Raw genomic sequence first — 18737 nt, forward strand, 5'->3', positions numbered from 1 at the left:
AGCCCATGTGTGTTATATGCAGGGAATTACTTGCAAATTAGGGTTGGATGCTAACTATATTTTACCTTGCAGACATCTTTTCAATTCTAAACTAACTGATCCTCAAATTGCAAGGGAAGGTTGATGATTGCTTTCGGCACTGCGAAGAAGTAGATGCTTTCCAAAAATCATTGAAAGTTTGGCAAGTGCGAGTACAAAGCCAAAACTACTACATTTTCCCCACACTGCAACAACACATTGAAGAAAACAATGTTAGTAAGGGAACTGTCAATAGACTGGCAAGCCTTATTCAGTCGCATCTGGCTGTGCTGATCATTTTTGTCGCTACTTTCCAGAGAAGTTTCAGATTTTGAAAGAGAAGTGGGTGAAAAATCCTTTTGAGTTTGAGACCCCAGAGTCCGTAATTAACCTATAGCCAACGCCAAATGAACAGCCTGAACTTCTGCACCTCACTGTGACAGCACATTAAAAACGCACCACAAGTCCATGAGGCTGTCATTATTCTGGAGTAGCGTCTCCGAGGAATACCCAGTGCTGAGTAAAATGAGCATTTTGTTGCTATAGTCCTTCTCAATGCCCTACAAATGCCATGTTGGAATTTTCATCCTCTCAAAGATGCCAGCGCAAAGGAACTGGCTGAACTCTGCACCTGATATGCGCATTGCCCTCTCCTCCTGTGAACCTTGGAGTGAGATTGTGAGAACCAAGCAGGCTCACCTGTCACATTAAAAGCAAGAGTAAATGGTGGGTTGCAAAGTCAGCCAGCGTGGATCACGAAGGTTGGCTGGTTGGTAAAAGTGGGTCCCGGGAAAAAAAGTTTGAAAAACACTGACCTACACCACATGGACGGCAGTGGTTCAAGGCGGTCGCTCATAGCCACGTCCCGTAAAGTAATAAAAAAGTCTGTTTTCTACAGGAACTTCAAACACACACATGATTCTGTTATTCTCAGAGAAATTATGTTAAAACTGTTACCTCCCAACGCTATTTTATAAAGGTTTATTGGTTTACCATGCATGTGTGAGAATTTGTTGAATTGCTCTCCAATCTCAATGCTACAAGCTGTAATGATGGCTTCCCGTTTGTTTTGTTTCTCTAGTACGTGGAAGAAAATCTGGGTGTAATGTCAGTCGGATTTTTACTGAGCAGCCTTGATGATGCTGTCATTTGGAGGGGGCCGAAGAAAAATGGTTTGTTATTATTTTGCTGAATTAATTCTTTCTGACTTAGCAGCATTAAAGTGATCGGGATTGCAAAACGTGTGGCAGCCAGGGAAATGATTTCTCCTAATCCTTAATGTACCATTATAAAGCTTGACTGGGAACCATATCATTGAAGAAAACACCTCTTGGTGCAGTGTGTCCTAAAGCTAGACTATTGTTCCTGAACTTTAATGTGCTGTGTTAGTTTTCACCTGCGTCTCCACACAAGTGAGGAGAAGAGGAACTGCGTCGAGATGTTCAGATTTTCCACAAGTGGTGAAGAAAACCCAGTGGTCAAATTTCCATGAGCCATGCCTCAAGAGGGTCATTGGCCGAATTTCAACAACGGCCATGTTGGTCACGTCCTAAAAATGTGCAAGGTTTGGGATCAAAAGCAAGCGAAACATTCTGCTCAATCCTCTTTTCAAAGCAGTCACTACATGCATGCCGTTTTGGGATTCGGAGTTTGAAGGAGAGGTTAACTTGATATCGACTGAAGATCGCAAATGATTGATGTGTAAAATACACAAGAGCTACAGTATTTAAACTGGCAATCTTGTACTTATTAGCAGAGGGTTTTCTTTCAATAGCATCTCAATCCGTGGGAACCGTTTATAATTTCAGTGGGCACCAAACTGTGGTTTATGATATAATTTCAAACGTAGAGCTGGAGGAGCAAAAAGCAGAAGCACTTATTTCTGACATCTGTTCTTGGGGTGATATTACTTCGAAACTATGCATTTACTACTAAAGGGAGATGATTGCAGTTGTTTGACGAGATTAGAACACATCCATGTGATTGCAGCTGGGCTGAATTCATTTTTGTTGCACTTCCTCTCTTTAATAAACCATGTACCGAATACCACTCCTGCAGAGTAAGTGCTGAGGAGTTTAAATGTGGGATAGTTATGAGGAATATAAACTTGAGGAGTTTAAATGAGGAATGTCAATTTTATTGACATTCATAGCGGTCGCAGGGTGATTACGGACCGGGACTCCAATTGGCACATCTTAGTTTGACCATTCGGAAGGACCCCCACCCTACGTTGGCATCCAATTCTGAATTGATTTTGGGGTTTTGTCTCCACAATATCCAGAGGTCCATGGATGATGTATGAAGAAGAGCTTTCTGGCACCAGTCCCGACATTATTTCTTAACTACAGTGCGTTCTACTGATTATTTTGAAGTGATTTTCTGGATTTACCTTTTCCTATCCTATTTACTAACTCATCTTATTTACCTATAAAGATCACTTCACAGGGCGGCCCGTTGGCGCAGTGGTTAGCACTGCTGCCTCACGGCGGCGAGGATCTGGGTGCGATCCCGGCCCCGGGTCACTGTCCGTAAGAAGTTTGCACATTCTCCCCGTGTCTGCGTGGGTCTCACCCCCACAACCCAAAAAGATGTGCAGAGTAGGTGGATTGGCCACGCTAATTGCACCTTAATTGGAAAAAAAGAATTGGGCACTTTAAATTTATTTTTAAAAGATCACATCTCTGATTCCTCCTTTTTGGGGTTGAACTGTCCACTTTTTCTAACTCGTACCATTGACATTTGGGATCAACCTTGAGATTCTCCTCTGAACTGCCTGTAATATCTCACACGATTGAAGATATGGGGCTGGATTCTCTGTTTCTGGGATGATGTCCCCAAGCCGGAGTAAAAACTGGCGTAAACGGGCCACATATTCCTAGCCCTGCAGGGGGCTAGCAGGGACCCGTTGGGAAGCTCGCAGCTTTTCCTGCAGATACGGGCCCCCGCACTTCTGGGTCAGAGGCCGCGCATATGCATGGCGGCGGCCTCCAGTGGCCACGCCATGCTCCATGGCGGACTCAGACCATGGAGCTGGACCTGTCAAGTAGTGCCACCGATCGGCTGCGCGCCCGACCCGGACTGCCCGCCCAAAAATCGGCTGGTCCCGTATGAGGCCCCCCCCCTACCCTCCGATCGGCCCGTCCCCGACCATGGCAAATGTTGGCAAGATTCTAGAATCCATTGTTAAGGATGAGATTTCTAAATTCTTGGAAGTGCAGGGTCAGATTAGGACAAGTCAGCATGGACTTAGTAAGGGGAGGTCGTGTCTGACAAACCTGTTAGAGTTCTTTGAAGAGATAACAAATAGGTTAGACCAAGGAGAGCCAATGGATGTTATCTATCTTGACTTCCAAAAGGCCTTTGATAAGGTGCCTCATGGGAGACTGCTGAGAAAAATAAGGGCCCATGGTATTCGAGGCAAGGTACTAACATGGATTGACGATTGGCTGTCAGGCAGAAGGCAGAGAGTTGGGATAAAAGGTTCTTTTTCGGAATGGCAACCGGTGACGAGTGGTGTCCCGCAGGGTTCAGTGTTGGGGCCACAGCTGTTCTCTTTATATATTAACAATCTAGATGACGGGACTGAGGGCATTCTGGCTAAGTTTGCCGATGATACAAAGATAGGTGGAGGGGCAGGTAGTATGGAGGAGGTGGGGAGGCTGCAGAAAGATTTAGACAGTTTAGGAGAGTGGTCCAAGAAATGTCTGATGAAATTCAACGTGGGCAAGTGCGAGGTCTTGCACTTTGGAAAAAAGAATAGAGGCATGGACTATTTTCTAAACGGTGACAAAATTCATAATGCTGAAGTGCAAAGGGATTTGGGAGTCCTAGTCCAGGATTCTCTAAAGGTAAACTTGCAGGTTGAGTCCGTAATTAAGAAAGCAAATGCAATGTTGTCATTCATCTCAAGAGGCTTGGAATATAAAAGCAGGGATGTACTTCTGAAGCTTTATAAAGCATTAGTTAGGCCCCATTTAGAATACTGTGAGCAATTTTGGGCCCCACACCTCAGGAAGGACATACTGGCACTGGAGCGGGTCCAGTGGAGATTCACACGGATGATCCCAGGAATGGTAGGCCTAACATACGATGAACGTCTGAGGATCCTGGAATTATATTCATTGGAGTTTAGGAGGTTGAGGGGAGATCTAATAGAAACTTACAAGATAATGAATGGCTTAGATAGGGTGGACGTAGGGAAGTTGTTTCCATTAGCAGGGGAGACTAGGACCCGGGGGCACAGCCTTAGAATAAAAGGGAGTCACTTTAGAACAGAGATGAGGAGAAATTTCTTCAGCCAGAGAGTGGTGGGTCTGTGGAATTCATTGCCACAGAGGGCGGTGGAGGCCGGGACGTTGAGTGTCTTTAAGACAGAAGTTGATAAATTCTTGATTTCTCGAGGAATTAAGGGCTATGGAGAGAGAGCGGGTAAATGGAGTTGAAATCAGCCATGATTGAATGGCGGAGTGGACTCGATGGGCCGAATGGCCTTACTTCCGCTCCTATGTCTTATGGTCTTATGGCGGCTGTGGACTTAACCTGCAGCTGCCATCTAGTATCCCGACCGGCAGGACCATGAGTGGTCCACGCCGCCAGGACTTCAGCCGGTCAGGAGCGGCGAATGGTGCGCCGGGCCTCCAGCAATGGCCGCAGGTAGGGAATACGTGGTGCGGGGTACTGCTTTTCGGGGGCCGGAGAATCGGGGAACCGGCGCCGGTCCCGATTCCATGCGCCAAAATGGATTCTCCGTCCTGGCGTCGCCCGCGATTTTGGCGTTGGGGTGCAGAGAATCCAGCCCACGGTCTGACTACAGCACTGTCCAACATGATCGAGACTTCCTCTGACCTGTATTATTCGGTGTTGACTTGATACTCCACTCATTTTAGATTTGTTGAATGCTGCTCAACATTTGGTAATTGCTGGTGACTTCCCGTTTGTGTTATTCCTGATGAATTAGAGGATGCATAGTTTTATTGAATTATAGAATGTTATAACACGGAAAGGGGGAATTTGACCTTCCTGAGCCACCCAATCTAATTCCACTCTTCCACAAACTTCCCATATACCCTTTGACATTTCCCTTTTTCAAGCAACAATCTAATTCCTATTGAAGAGAATTGATGAACTTTGCCCCAAAAGCCATTTTGTGACGAGGAATTCTAACCAATGTGTCAAAGGTTTTTTCCCCCGCAGTAATTATTATCGTGATTATTTTTAATTTGTAACCTCTCGTTAGCAACTCTCCAACCAGTGGAATTATTTGACCTTTATTTACCCTGCCGCAGGTTTCACACTTTTTAAAGTGTGAAATATGGTGTGAGAGACGAGACAGTCTGGTCATAATAGAATATATACCGAGACCGTACACCAGTAATAACCATCTTTTTAATGTTGTTCCACTAATCTGTGGCTCTGTTTTTGTTGTCCATTCTGTGGAACTGTATTCTTAACCACCGCACCCACCACGTTATTTTCAAAAATAAATTGAATGTCCAGTGCAAAGTGAGTTTTAAGTTCACAGGGAGCTGTGATGTGATCTCAGCACCTAAACTACAGTAAATTTAAGTAATGTCTCGAAAACTGCATCAGATTTGTTTAGCATCATGTCCGAACATCTGACTCCAGCCATTGCATTTTGGGCCTTCTCAATGGCAATCTGGAACTGACGTAGAAATCCCAATCTGCCAAGTTTCCTCACCCAATTTCAACTGAACTTCAATCTCCGGCTGTTTATTCTTAAAGTGATTACATTTTTGTCTTAATGATCTTAAAAAGACACACCTCAGTAACAGAAAATAATATATAGTGTATACATGATACAATATTCCTGTCGTTATGAAATAGCACAACATTTGATTTACTACAAGCAATGCCAAATATAAAAGTTTTCATTAATATTCCCTTTTAAAAGTTTATTCCTCTCTCCACAATTATATCTCCTTGCAACATAGCTGGGCAAGCATAGGTTCTGACGGTGGCCACCTGAAGCTGGGTGCGAGTGCTGTTCAACGATGATTCTTTCAATGACTTCTCACAGCTTCACAATAAGAAAACACCTTTGTCTGCCTGTGGTTTCAAATTGGAAACACAGGTCTGTGATGAATCGGGGTCGGGGGGGGGACCTGATGGCAATGCACCGACAAGATTATTTTTAGTTTTCGATCTTTCATTTGCTGGTATTGACAAAATGTCGATTGCCCTCTTTAGGTTTAATCAAGCAGTTTCTACGAGATGTGGACTGGGGTGAAGTGGACTACCTTATTGTTGATACACCGCCTGGCACCTCAGATGAACATCTTTCTATTGTACAGTACCTGAGTGCTACGCAAGTAGATGGAGCTGTGATCATTACCACTCCACAGGTAGGCTGCATATGTAAATCAAATAATAGGGCTGGATTTTACAGGATGCCGTGTTGCTACCCCCCCCGCAACACCGCCTTTCGGAAGCAAGTTCCACCCTCGAAGATCTGCTGGCTAATCTGATTGACTGGCAGCTCTGTAGACTCCGCTTTACCCTGTCACATGTAAAATAGTGGTGGAGGTAAACAATTGGCCTCCTTGGGCTGCCTGACGCCTTCCCCACCCACGGTAATATGGGAGACAAGTCGGGGGTGGGAAAAAAATCGAATATCGAATGGGTCTTCAAAAAATGTTTTTGGACATTGGGTAGAAAAATATTTTTGACCTAGTGGGATGATTGGAGGTGTGAGGTCATGTGATGAGACCTCGAGGTTTTTTGGTTTAAAAACAAAATCTGAACTAAAATAGAAGGCACTGGAGCAGCTTGTGAGAATCAGTCATGTGATATTGTTTCAACTCTGTGACTTTAAGGATTACATTATTTTCTTAACCTAATAATGTTAAAATTAATTGGAATCATTGTAAATTACTCATGTCCAGGATAAATGCTGTTTCATGAATCTTAAAAATGAAATGAAAATCGCTTATTGTCTCAAGGAGGCTTCAGTGAAGTTACTGTGAAAAGCCCCTAGTTGCCACATTCCGGCGCCTGTTCGGGGAGGCTGGTACAGGAATTGAACCGTGCTGCTGGCCTGCCGTAGTCTGCTTTCAAAGCCAGCGATTTAGCTGTGTGCTAAATACATCTGGCCCAATTTTCAAGTGCGTGTTGCGTTGAACAGTTGCGTTTTTTCCAACAGAGCCTCCATTTCCTTCAGTGTGTGCAAAGTGATAGGAGGGTCAAATTCAAATTGGTCTGAATTCTGCAAATTTGGCTCAATCCAAATAAGCATGGAATTCATGTTGAAATTTACCCTGTGTTTATATTTGGATAGCTCATGCATCACAGTGCATACACCCCACCCATCATATACACTCTCCATTCAGCATAATACTCCCCATTCAGCATAATACATTCCCCACCCCAAATGAACAGCATGTCGTCTCTTGGCAAAATAAAATCTGGTAAAACCGTAGGCCTCTGAGGGCAAAGAAGTCTGGAAAATTCCCATCTCGGGAACCCCTCAGGCTGTCAAAACTAATCCAAGAAAATGATTGTGTTGTACTTGGATCTTGGTACAACACATACTGGAACAGCAATCGGTGTTAACTTTAACCACGAACCTGGGAGATTAGTCTGACAAACTGGTAAACCATTGATCCTCTTCCAATAATCTGTACAAGAAGTGCAATCTGGTGTCTGAGGTAGAACCATTCAACTGTTGACCAGTTCACTTCACCGCTAATCCAGTTAGCCAGAAGCCCATATCTTTGTATCATCTGCAAACTTAACAATGCCCCAGTTTTTTCTTCCGGATCGTTAACGTATATTATGCATAGTTGTGTTCCCAACACTGACCCCTGAGGCACACCACTAGTCATCGGCTGCAATCCTGAAAAAGACCCCTTTATCTTCACTCTGCCAGTCAGCCAGTCCTCTATCCATGCCAGTACCTTTCCCCTAACACCATGGGCTCTTATCCTATTTAGCAGCATCCTGTATGGCACCTTGTCAAAGACCTTCTGGAAATCCAAATAGATCACATCTACTGCTTCTCCCCTATCTAACTTCCTTGTTACCCCCTCAAAGAATTCTAACAGATTTGTCAGGCATGACCTCCCCTTGATGAAGCCGTGCTGACTCAGTCCGAAATTACCATGCACTTCCAAGTACTCTGCAATCTCAACCTTAATAATATTCTCTTACGAACAACTGAAGTCAGACCACTAGGGTTAATAGGTTGCTTGTTGCTTCAGGAGCATAGAGCACTTAACTTTGAATTGACTTTTAAATACCAGAAACCTTCTTCTGTCAGGCACGACAAACTGGTTTTACGATGGGTTTATAAATATGTCCTTTTATCAAGCTGAATATTGGGGGGGGGGGGGGGGGCTTTTGTTTTTGGTGAAAATTACCCACAGCAAATGCTTGAATATATGTTGTCCAGAGGTCTAACTGCAACATTTTACAGCATGGAATTTCGAAAGGAGACTAAATCTGAGATTGGTCCTTTCCACCCAAGGTTCCATAATCTCTACTGCCGTGATTATGCAAAAATGTTTGTGACAATGCACTGGAAGATGATTTAGTGTAAGTGGATCATTTTGAGTTTTGTAAGCACTCAAGCAGTGGTCAGTCTTCAATTCTCTAACCATGTGGAGATATCTTTCATAGCCCAGGGACGAATGCTTAGAATTTGAAGATTCTGAAGAGATTCTAAGTTGCTCTTGAGAAATGCTTGCAAACAATTTTGCCAAGACATCTGTGGTGGGGGTGATATTTTGAGAACTAATAAAAGTTGATAACGAATGCCTTCAGAACTTAGTTACTAATCTGCTGTTGTTTATACTGTTTAATTGTATTCTGATCTTGTAATAGGAAGTGTCTCTTCAGGATGTGAGAAAGGAAATCAACTTCTGCCGCAAAGTGAAGTTGCCTATAATAGGAGTTGTAGAAAATATGAGTGGCTTTGTGTGTCCAAAGTGCCAGGTGAGATGTTTCATTCAAAAAGAATGACATTAACTTGTTTTAAAATGTGGAAGCCAGTTTCTGGCTCTTGAATCATCAAACCGCAACTTGTGATAAATGTGTCTTGGATTTGGAAGTTGTTAGGTTTTAGATTTCTTTCTGTTCCTTCCAGAGGGAATTACCCGGCTTCCTTTGGTAGCACCGGACATGAGTACATGCTGAAGGAAATCATTTGCAATGTATTTTAATCCGAGTCTTTGTTGGTCTCTATGTATGACATGATACAACTAAGCAAATTAGTAGTTCCGTAATGCATGCAATCTTCAACTTCAGAAATGATGTGAATATTTCTCGCAATATGTATTTGTAAGGCGAATTGTAAAAACCTTTTGTTTATGGCTAATGGATGGGCGTTTTAATGTTCAAGGGGATGGTTAGAGTAGAATTTTCAGTGAAATCTTTTGGCTGCACTTGTACTTATCCTGTGTTGACGTCGTGCTTTTGTGTGTGCCCAAGAATACATGTAGCTATCTAGCTCTTCAGATTACTGAATGCAGTAAGGGGGGGGGGGTGAGAGCCAATTGGCAAGAATGCCTTTCACTGGACTGGGTTGGCAAAGTGTGCGGGATAAATCAAGTCTTAATTTAAGTCTGCAATGTTCTCAAATGACCATTATATAATTATTTGTGCCTTATTTTGAATTCTATACGTTGCAGCATGAATCTCAAATTTTTCCGCCAACTACTGGAGGTGCCATAAAGATGTGCCAGGATTTAAGCATTCCCTTTCTTGGTAACGTGCCCTTGGATCCCAGGATAGGTATGTCCTGCAGACAAAGAACAGGGCTAATTGTCGAAAGCAAATAAGGACTGTGGGTAGCAAATACTGTTATACTGAACTTACTAGCTGATGTATGTTTAAATCTCCTGTGAAACCAGTCTGCGGTGTCTAGCCAAAGGTTATTGAAATGGATTTTGGATAACACCGTGAATCGCGGTTGATCCAGTGAAGCTATATTGACTAAGTCACAAATTGAGCTTTCTAATTAGCTTTGTGTGTTGTAGTGAGATGGGGTAAATGGCCCTCAACAGATGAGTGGCCAGGCCACTCGGCCCATCGAGTCTGCTCCGCCATTCAATCATGGCTGATATTTTTCTCATCTCCATTCTCCTGCCTTCTCCCCATAACCCCTGATACCCTTATTAATCAAGAACCTATCTATCTCTGCCTTAAAGACACTCAGTGATTTGGCCTCCACAGCCTTCTGCGGCAAAGAGTTCCATAGATTCACCACCCTCTGGCTGAAGAAATTCGTCCTCATCTGTTTTAAAGGATCATCCCTTTAGTCTGAGATTGTGTCCTCTGGTTCTAGATTTTCCTACAGGTGGAAACATCCTCTCCATGTCCACACTATCCAGGCCGCTCTATATCCTGTAAGTTTCAATTAGATCCCCCCTCATCCTTCTAAACTCGAATGAGTACAGACCCAGAGTCCTCACCGTTCTTCATACAACAAGCTCTTCATTCCAGGGATCATTCTTGTGAACCTCTTCTGGACCCTTTCCAAGACCACCACTTAACCTTTAGCAGGCTTCTTATGTCCTTGTCACAACTTATTTTCCCATCCATCTTTGTCATCAGCAAATTTAACATGATATTTGGTCATAGTTATAAATTGTACTATGGCACTCCTGCCAACCCGAAAATTGCCCATTTATGCCGTCAGTGGTTAGCACTGCTGCCTCATAGTGCCAGGGATCCGGTTCAATTCCGGCCTTGGGTGACTGTCTGTGAGCAGTTGGCACTTTCTCCTTGTATCTGCGTGGGTTTCCTCCGGGTGCTCCAGTTTCCTCCCACAACCCAAAGATGTGCAGGTTAGGTGGATTGGCTGTGATCCAAAATGTGGGGTTACGGGGATAGGGGAGTGGGTCTAGGTGGAATGCTCCTTCGGCAGGCCTCGTTCTACACTGAAGAGATCTAGGGATTCTATGTCTATTCCCTGTTTCCTGTTAGCTAACCAATCCTTTTCCATGCTAATACGTTACCAGCTCTGCACCATGAGCTATTTTGCATTATAACCTTTAGTGGCATACCTTGATAATAGCCTTTTTGAAATCCAAGTACAGCACATCTATAGGTTCTCCCTTCTCCATGTTGCTTGTTACTTCCTCAGTGCTAGGAAATTAGTCAACCATAATTTCCCTTTCACAAAACCATGTAGACTCTGCCTGATTGCTTGAGATTTTTTAATTGCCCCGCATTAACCTCCTTAATAGACTCCAGCATTTTTCCCTACGATAGATATTAAGTTAACTGGCCTGTAGTTTCCTGCCTTCTGCCTCCCCAAGTCACATTTGTTATTTTCCAATCTGTTGGGACCTTATAGTGGCAATTTTGGAAAATTAAAACCAATGCATCTATTTCAGCAGCCACTTCGTTTAAGATCTGAGGATGAAGTCCACCAGGACCTGGAGACTTGTCAGCTTTCGGTTCTAATCATATTCTCGGTACACTTACCCTGGTGATTGTAATTGTTTCTTTCCTCCCTCCCTTTTGCCTCCTGGTACACGTAAGACAGGCACAAAATATCTGTTCAGTTAGTCTGCCATTTCCTTTTTAAATATCTATAGAAACTCTTACCATCTGTTTTTATATTTCTAGCTAGCTTTCTCTCATACTCTAATTTTTCCTTCCTTATTTATTTTTAAAATCATTCTTTATATTCTGTCTAATCTTCGGACCTGCCACTTATCTTTGCAGAATTATACGCCTTTTCTTTCAATTTGATACTAACTTTAACTTAGTTAAACACAGCTGGTGTTCTTCCCTTAGAATCCAATGTCTGCCACTGCATTTCTACTGTTCTACTGAGTTCTAATCTCATTGCCCCGTTTACTTTAGCCAGCTCTATCTTCATGCCTTCATGATTGCTCGTTTAAGTTTAAAACACTAGTCTTAAATCCACTCCCCGCTCCCTCAAGCTGAATGGGAAATTCAATCATAATGATCACTGCTTTGAAGGTACCTTCACTATGATGTTATTAATTAATCCTGTCTCATTTGTAGGTTACCAGCATCTAGCGCAGTGACTCTGAGCTGTAACTCCTGAAGCCACAGACACTTGCTGCAGACATGTTTTCCCTGGATCACATCGGCATCCAGGAGCTCCCACATTCTGCAGTCACAGCACATTATCTGCCCTGCCATCTTTGTGTTATTATGTATTATCTTTAATATATCTTTTTTCTTCATAGAATTTACAGTGCAGGAGGCCATCCGGCCCATCGAGTCTGCACCGGCTCCTGGAAAGAGCACCCCACCCAAGGTCAACACCTCCACCCTATCCCCACAACCCAGCAACCCCACCCAAAACTAAGGGCAATTTTGGACACTAAGGGCAATTTTTCATGCCCAATTCACCTAACCTGCACATCTTTGGACTGTGGGAGGAAACCGGAGAACCCGGAGGAAACCCACGCACACACGGGGAGGATGTGCAGACTCCGCACAGACAGTGACCCAAGCCGGAACTGAACCTGGGACCCTGGAGCTGTGAAGCAATTGTGCTATCCACAATGCTACCGTGCTGTCCCTTAATTCATTTATAAATTAATAAACAATGCTACTCCCAATAAGTTTTATTACTGCCAATAAAATTTGCTAATACTAATAAAACCTTCACAATTGCTAATAAATTTGATGAGTTTTGAAAGATGAATGAGCAAAATACTCACTAACCAATCACTTACCTCCGCCCCGGGCTCCATGTTGCACGGGGCCCGGCGCAGAGACGGCAGTCTTGTGCATGGCCACCTTTCTGCACCGGACAGCGTGCAGCTCTCCGGCGCCATGCTAGCCCCCTGAACAGCGGTGAAGTGCTGAGCCAGGAGGCCCGTTGATGCCGGCGTAAACACTTGGTCGTGATTTCGGAGAATCCCAGCCCTTATCTCTAGCATAACTGAACAGCTAGATAATAGGTAGGTCCATTATGCTTTTCAACATTGATGGCATTGCCTCAATTGCCCTGGCTGGAAGCACTGAAATTCCTTCCCTAAAGTGAAAGGGTGCAGGGTAGGTGCTGGAGCTGATCTAACTCTGTCTGGTTCATAGAACTTAAAAGAAAAACAAATTAAAGTGAGTTAAGTAAATTCATTGTTCTCGTGTTAAGCACTAGAATGCCCCTTTTGTATACCTTCACAGTTCTGAAGTGACACAATATTTATTAAAAAACTGAAGTTCTTCCATCTTTATTCTCCCTTTCACAAAACTTGAACTTCTAAGTTTTTGCCGGGTGAAATTGTTGATTTAATTGAATAACTCTGATGCTTTTAATTTTTGTTATAGCAAAGAGTTGCGATGAAGGCAAGTCATTTTTGACAGAAATTCCAGGTTCTTCTGCATCCATTGCCTACAAGGAAATTATTCAGCGTAAGTAATGCTCACTTTCAGAATACATGTACAAACATATATGGATGGAGAAATTATAATTGGAAATAATAAATAGGTCTCAGAGTGCATCTGCTGCATGAAGGCGCCAATACCTCAATGTATTAGGCTCCATTTAGACATGATCTCCAAGCTGAGTGTTCCATGTATCCTTTTCGAAAAGGAGTGATTGAGGTATCCCAATATTGTTTTTCACCATTGCAATAATGTTTATCAAAAGCTGCAAATAAGTTATCCAGCTGTTCAGAAAGGATCAAAAACGAAAGGGAACTTTGTGTAAGTAGATGGATTTTGACGGAGTTAAAATCTCACCGACATAAAAGTATATGATGTTAGAATTGTATGTTTATAGCAAACCTAATTGGTTGCTGCACCAGTTCACTATAGACGATGGCATTTCCTGACTATGAATACTGAAGGGAGTTAAACATTTGAGTCAAAGTTTGTACCAACAGCGAGGCTCCTTGGCCATTTCGAGCACGTCAGAAAAATCACAGGAAATATCGAGGCATACCTTCATAACAAATACAGAGATGGTGATTATTTGTACATGACTGCAAGATATGTTGTGTGCTTTCAAATTGTCAGGTTCTTCCATAATATATTTTCCATATCTTTTCAATTAGTAGTAACTAATGAAAAAATTTGTTTCTGAAATAGGAATCCAGGAACACTGTGCCGCTCGTAGTTCTGATGGAGAAAAGACTGCCTGAAGTGTGCCCAAGAAAATTCTTTCACATCAGCTGAGTGAATTCTGGCAGTGGAGGAAACTACAGTCAAAGTTGAACAAATTCATTCTTACCGCACACTTCCAATTTTTGTTGGTAATCCCGGAAATTCAGGATCTGCTCTTTGCTATCTTGGCATTAACTCAGTGAAGTTTTGATTTTAGATTTCAGCTTAAATGGCTTTAATGAGAACCATGAATGTAAAGATTTGTAGTAAAGAGCCTGGTTACACTTGCTGCATCACTAGGCAAGATGGTGCTGGGGAGAGGGGACATTTGTGATTCAGTACTTTGATTAGGGTGGGAAGAAGAATTAAATATAGGGAATTTTTGGCTGTACCCCAATACATGTGGAGAGAGGGGCCAGGATAGTTCAAGGATAAAGAGGTGTGCTCATGGCTGCCAAGTCATATTGCTCTTCCTGGAGACTTATGCTATCAGTAGGAATTTAATACCCATTTATTTTCAGCTGTGAAATATCTAAAATCCATTCTGCAGTTTCCTGTGTAACACAGGAATTTCACTAGATAAAAGCAAATTACTGCAGATGCTGGAATCTGAAACCAAAGAGAAAATGCTGGAAAATCTCAGCAGGTCTGGCAGCATCTGTAGGGAGAGAAAAGAACTAACATTTCGAGTCCAATGACTCTTTGTCAAAGCTCTGACAAAGAGTCTGAGCTTTGACAAAGGGTCATCTAGACTTGAAATATTAGCTCTTTTCTCTCCCTACAGATGCTGCCAGACTTGCTGAGATTCTGCAGCATTTTCTCTTTGGTTACAGGAATTTCACTCCTATGCTTTCTGGTAGATTTGTTACTAAGTATATGTTGAGAGGAAAAAGTCAAATGATAGCTGCCTTCTCCTAGTTGCTTTCAGGTTACAGCAAGAGATATCATCTTCACATTTTAGTCTGTACTTAAATTTTTTGCCATTAGTAATTTTTGATACAACATTTTGTACTGTTGCCGAGCCTCGTGACTGTGAATAAAAGTTTATACTACTCCTTGCGCCTTCAACCTCTAGCGAGAGAAGCTACATTATTCATCTTGGACTATTGCGGTGGCTTTTTTTCCCAAGCTGCCAGTACATTTTTAAGAAATTGTCATACCACGCAGGATATTTCCAAGTGTCAATGCTAAATATTGCTTAATTGGCTGATAGAATTGTGATACTTCCAAGTCAAAGCAGTTCCACCAAATAAATCTGCATTAGTACGAGATGGAAATAATTCAGTTCCTATCGATTCCGAGACCTCCCCTTTATCCTTCTCCTCACTATTTTCAGCTGATTTCACTTTGACCAAACACGAGTTGATCGAGCTGAAGCACAAACCTTTGATTGTGTGTTGTGCCTATGTATAGAGTATTATATATAATGATTAGTCAATCTGACAGATTAAGTGGGTGCAAGACTCTGTATTCCACCCCAAGGATACATGACACAGCTGGATTCTGACCAAGAACTTGTTAACATTTTGTAAGATCAGCAGAATAATCATGTAATTTATTATACATTGAAATTATATGTTGACGTTTTAATAAACTCTACCTCAAGGTGAGGTGAGAAAGGCACTGTACTTTCAGAACATAGTGTTTTCCAAAATTTACAACATAAATAAACTATCTTTAGCTTACATCTTACTCTTGGCATTCCCAGATAATTATCAATTACAGTCAGATTCAGACGATGTGTAGCTGTGGCTCCTACGAATGATTTAGAAACAATTCCATTTGGTCGATTCAATAGGTTAATTTCCATGGCAACAAACAAAACTTATCTGAAGGACTTTCTTTTCCCATCATTGTTGGTCCAAAGTGTCTAGGAAAGAAATACATTTTATTAGCAATAATGATTAAAACTTGTGTGATTAAGACACTGATTATTCTGATCATTTTTGAAAGTCAGACCATGGAGATAGTACTGAAATGTGTGCCCAGCTGGAATAGCATTTACAATACAGAATGACTGCAGGAGGATATCAATCAACAGGTCAGGTGGCACAGCAGTGGCAATTGGAATTCACCCTGGACAGGTGTGAGGTCATGCACTTTGGGAGGACTAAACAAGGCAAGGGATTACACTATGAATAGTAGGACCCTGGAAAGTATTGAAGATCAGATGAGACTTTGGAGTGCGCACCCACAGATACTTGATGGTTAAGGAGGCATATGGGATACTGGTCTCAGCGAAGGCTGAGAGGGGTTCTGATCGAGGTGTGTAAGATTATTAGGGGCATAGATAGGGTGGAAGGCACTTTTCCCATGAGATAACATGGGACATAGATTTAAGGTGAGAGAGAGAAGGCTAGGCAGGGAGTTGAGGATAATCTTTTTTATTCAGAAGGTGGTGGGAGCTGGAATTTGCTGCCTGAAAGGCTGGTTGAGTCAGAAACTCTCATAACATTTAAGAAGTATTTTGATATTCACTTGCGCTGCTGTGACCTCCAGGGCTATAGGATTAGTGTAGTCAGATCTTTGTTAGCCAGTGTGGACTTGGTGGACCGATTGGCCTTCTTCTGTACTGTATTGGGCTAAGAGATCCTGATACATTTCTTCTGGTGACTGGAAAACTGATTTGGCTTTAAACACTGCAACAATACAGCTACACCATTTGATGTGAAGCTGTATAGTCTCATTTATGTTGAGGCAAAATGCAAAAACTCAATTTCTATTGAGGCATAAGACTACGAACGATAGTGTAAATATTACTAAATATGGAAAAGTTAATACAATGAAAGGGTTAAAACCCCAGACATCACAATTACTCATAGTCAGCATTTCAGTTCTGAGACATTGTAAACTTGGGTGTCATACATTTACTGTTTGGGTTTCTTCTGACCCTGGCAAGAGCTGGAGAATTACAATTACCTGTCAATCTAAAGAACAGCAAAGTAACATTTATTGCAGTTGGTTAGAGGATTTGAGGAACACAAGAACAGATGGGTTGATCACTGAACACCTGACATTTTTGCCTAAACTAGAGGAACAACCAATGATGAGGAAGCCCAAGTCACTAGATCAGAATACCCTGTTAGAAAATTAGAGAAATTTGTGGAATAAAACTGGGATGCACCAACTTGTAGTACCTGTGATAAATATATAGGGGCCATTTAGCACATGGCTAAATCGCTGGCTTTGAAAGCAGGCCAGCAGCACGGTTCAATTCCCGTACCAGCCTCCCTGAACAGGCGCCAGAATGTGGCAACTAGGGGCTTTTCACAGTAACTTAATTTAATGTGTTGGCACCGGCTATGTCAGCGGGATTAGCACCAAATATGTTCCCTTGATCCCCAAGAACCTGTGATATAGTCAAAGTAAATAGTCACTGATTCAAGTGCTAGCTTTATTTTTTTAAGTATTTGAGGAGGAAAGGGGACACTGGTTTAGAAATAAATCAACTTAATTAATTTTCTTGTATTCATTTACGTGACATGGGACTCAGTTATTGCCCATCATTAATTGCCATTGAGGTGGTGGTGGGGTCATGCCTTCTTAAACCACAGCAGCCCACCTGGTGGAGGTACATAGAAAATAGAAGCAGGAGGAGGCCCTTTGAGCCTGCTCAGCCATCCTTTATGATAATAGCTGATCATCAAGTTCAATATCCTGATCCTGCCCCCCGCACCTCCAATATCCCTTAATCCTTTTAGCCCCAAGAGCTATATCTAATTCCTTCTTGAAATTACACAATGTTTTGGCCTCAACTACTTTCCGTGGTAGCGAATTCCACAGAACCACTCCCTGGGTGAAGAAATTTCTCCTCATCCTCAAACTGTGACCCCTAGTTCTGGACCGTCGGGAACATTCTTTCTGAATCTACCCAGTCAGTTTTGTAAGCTTCTATGAGATTCCCTTCTCATTCTTCTAAACCCCAACTAATATAATCCTAACCGATTTAGTCTCTCCTCGTGTGACAGTCCCGCCATCCCAGGAATCAGCCTGGTAAATCTTCGCTGCACTCCCTCCATAGTAAGAACATCTTCCTCAGATAAGGACACCAAAACTACACATAATACTCCAGGTGTGGCCTCACCAATTCCCTATACAATCGCAGTAAAACATCTCTATTCCTATACTCAAATCCTCTCGCTATGAAGGCCAACATACCATTTGCCTTCTTTACTGCCTGCTGTACCTGCGCGCTTACTTTCAGCGACTGATGCAGGAGGACACCAAGGTCTCTCTGAGTATCCATTTCTCTCAATTTGCACCCATTCAGATAATAATCTGCTTCCTACTTTTGCTACCGAAGTGGCTAACCTCACATTTATCCACATTATACAGCATCTGCCATGCATGTGCCCACTCACTCAGCCTGTACAAATCCCGCTGCATCATCTCTGCATCTTCCTCACAGCTCACTTCTCACCCAACTTTGTATCATCTACAAATTTGGAGATAATACATTTAGTTCCCTTGTCCAAATCATTAATATATAATGTGAACCATTGGGGGCCTAGCACAGATCCCTGCGATGCCCCAATAGTCACTGCCTGCCAATCAGAAAAAGACCCATTTATTCCTACTTTTTGCTTCCTGTCTGTTAACCAGCTTTTTATCCATCTCAAGACACTACCCACGAACCCATGTACTTTAACTTTACCCATCAATCTGCTATG

At 42.5% G+C, this 18737-nt stretch overlaps 2 protein-coding genes across 3 annotated transcripts in view; one reads left to right on the top strand and one right to left on the bottom strand.

Moving 5' to 3' along the window:
- Positions 1-15759, top strand: part of nubp1 (nucleotide binding protein 1 (MinD homolog, E. coli)) — a 68151-nt gene extending 52392 nt beyond the window's left edge. Inside the window, exons 6-11 of the mRNA XM_072481714.1 lie at positions 1100-1190; positions 6226-6380; positions 8857-8967; positions 9663-9765; positions 13291-13374; positions 14053-15759. Coding sequence (XP_072337815.1) covers positions 1100-1190; positions 6226-6380; positions 8857-8967; positions 9663-9765; positions 13291-13374; positions 14053-14105 — 597 coding nt within the window. The 3' untranslated portion in view covers positions 14106-15759. The remainder of the gene's footprint in view (positions 1-1099; positions 1191-6225; positions 6381-8856; positions 8968-9662; positions 9766-13290; positions 13375-14052) is intronic.
- LOC140394444 (Golgi apparatus membrane protein TVP23 homolog A-like) overlaps positions 15592-18737 on the bottom strand; it is a 78800-nt gene continuing 75654 nt past the window's right edge. For both annotated transcript variants that reach the window (XM_072481716.1, XM_072481717.1), the window contains one exon: positions 15592-15937. In XM_072481716.1, coding sequence (XP_072337817.1) covers positions 15893-15937 — 45 coding nt within the window. In that variant the 3' untranslated portion in view covers positions 15592-15892. The remainder of the gene's footprint in view (positions 15938-18737) is intronic.

Source organism: Scyliorhinus torazame, chromosome 17, assembly GCF_047496885.1.
Source record: "Scyliorhinus torazame isolate Kashiwa2021f chromosome 17, sScyTor2.1, whole genome shotgun sequence".
Lineage (NCBI taxonomy): Eukaryota > Metazoa > Chordata > Chondrichthyes > Carcharhiniformes > Scyliorhinidae > Scyliorhinus > Scyliorhinus torazame.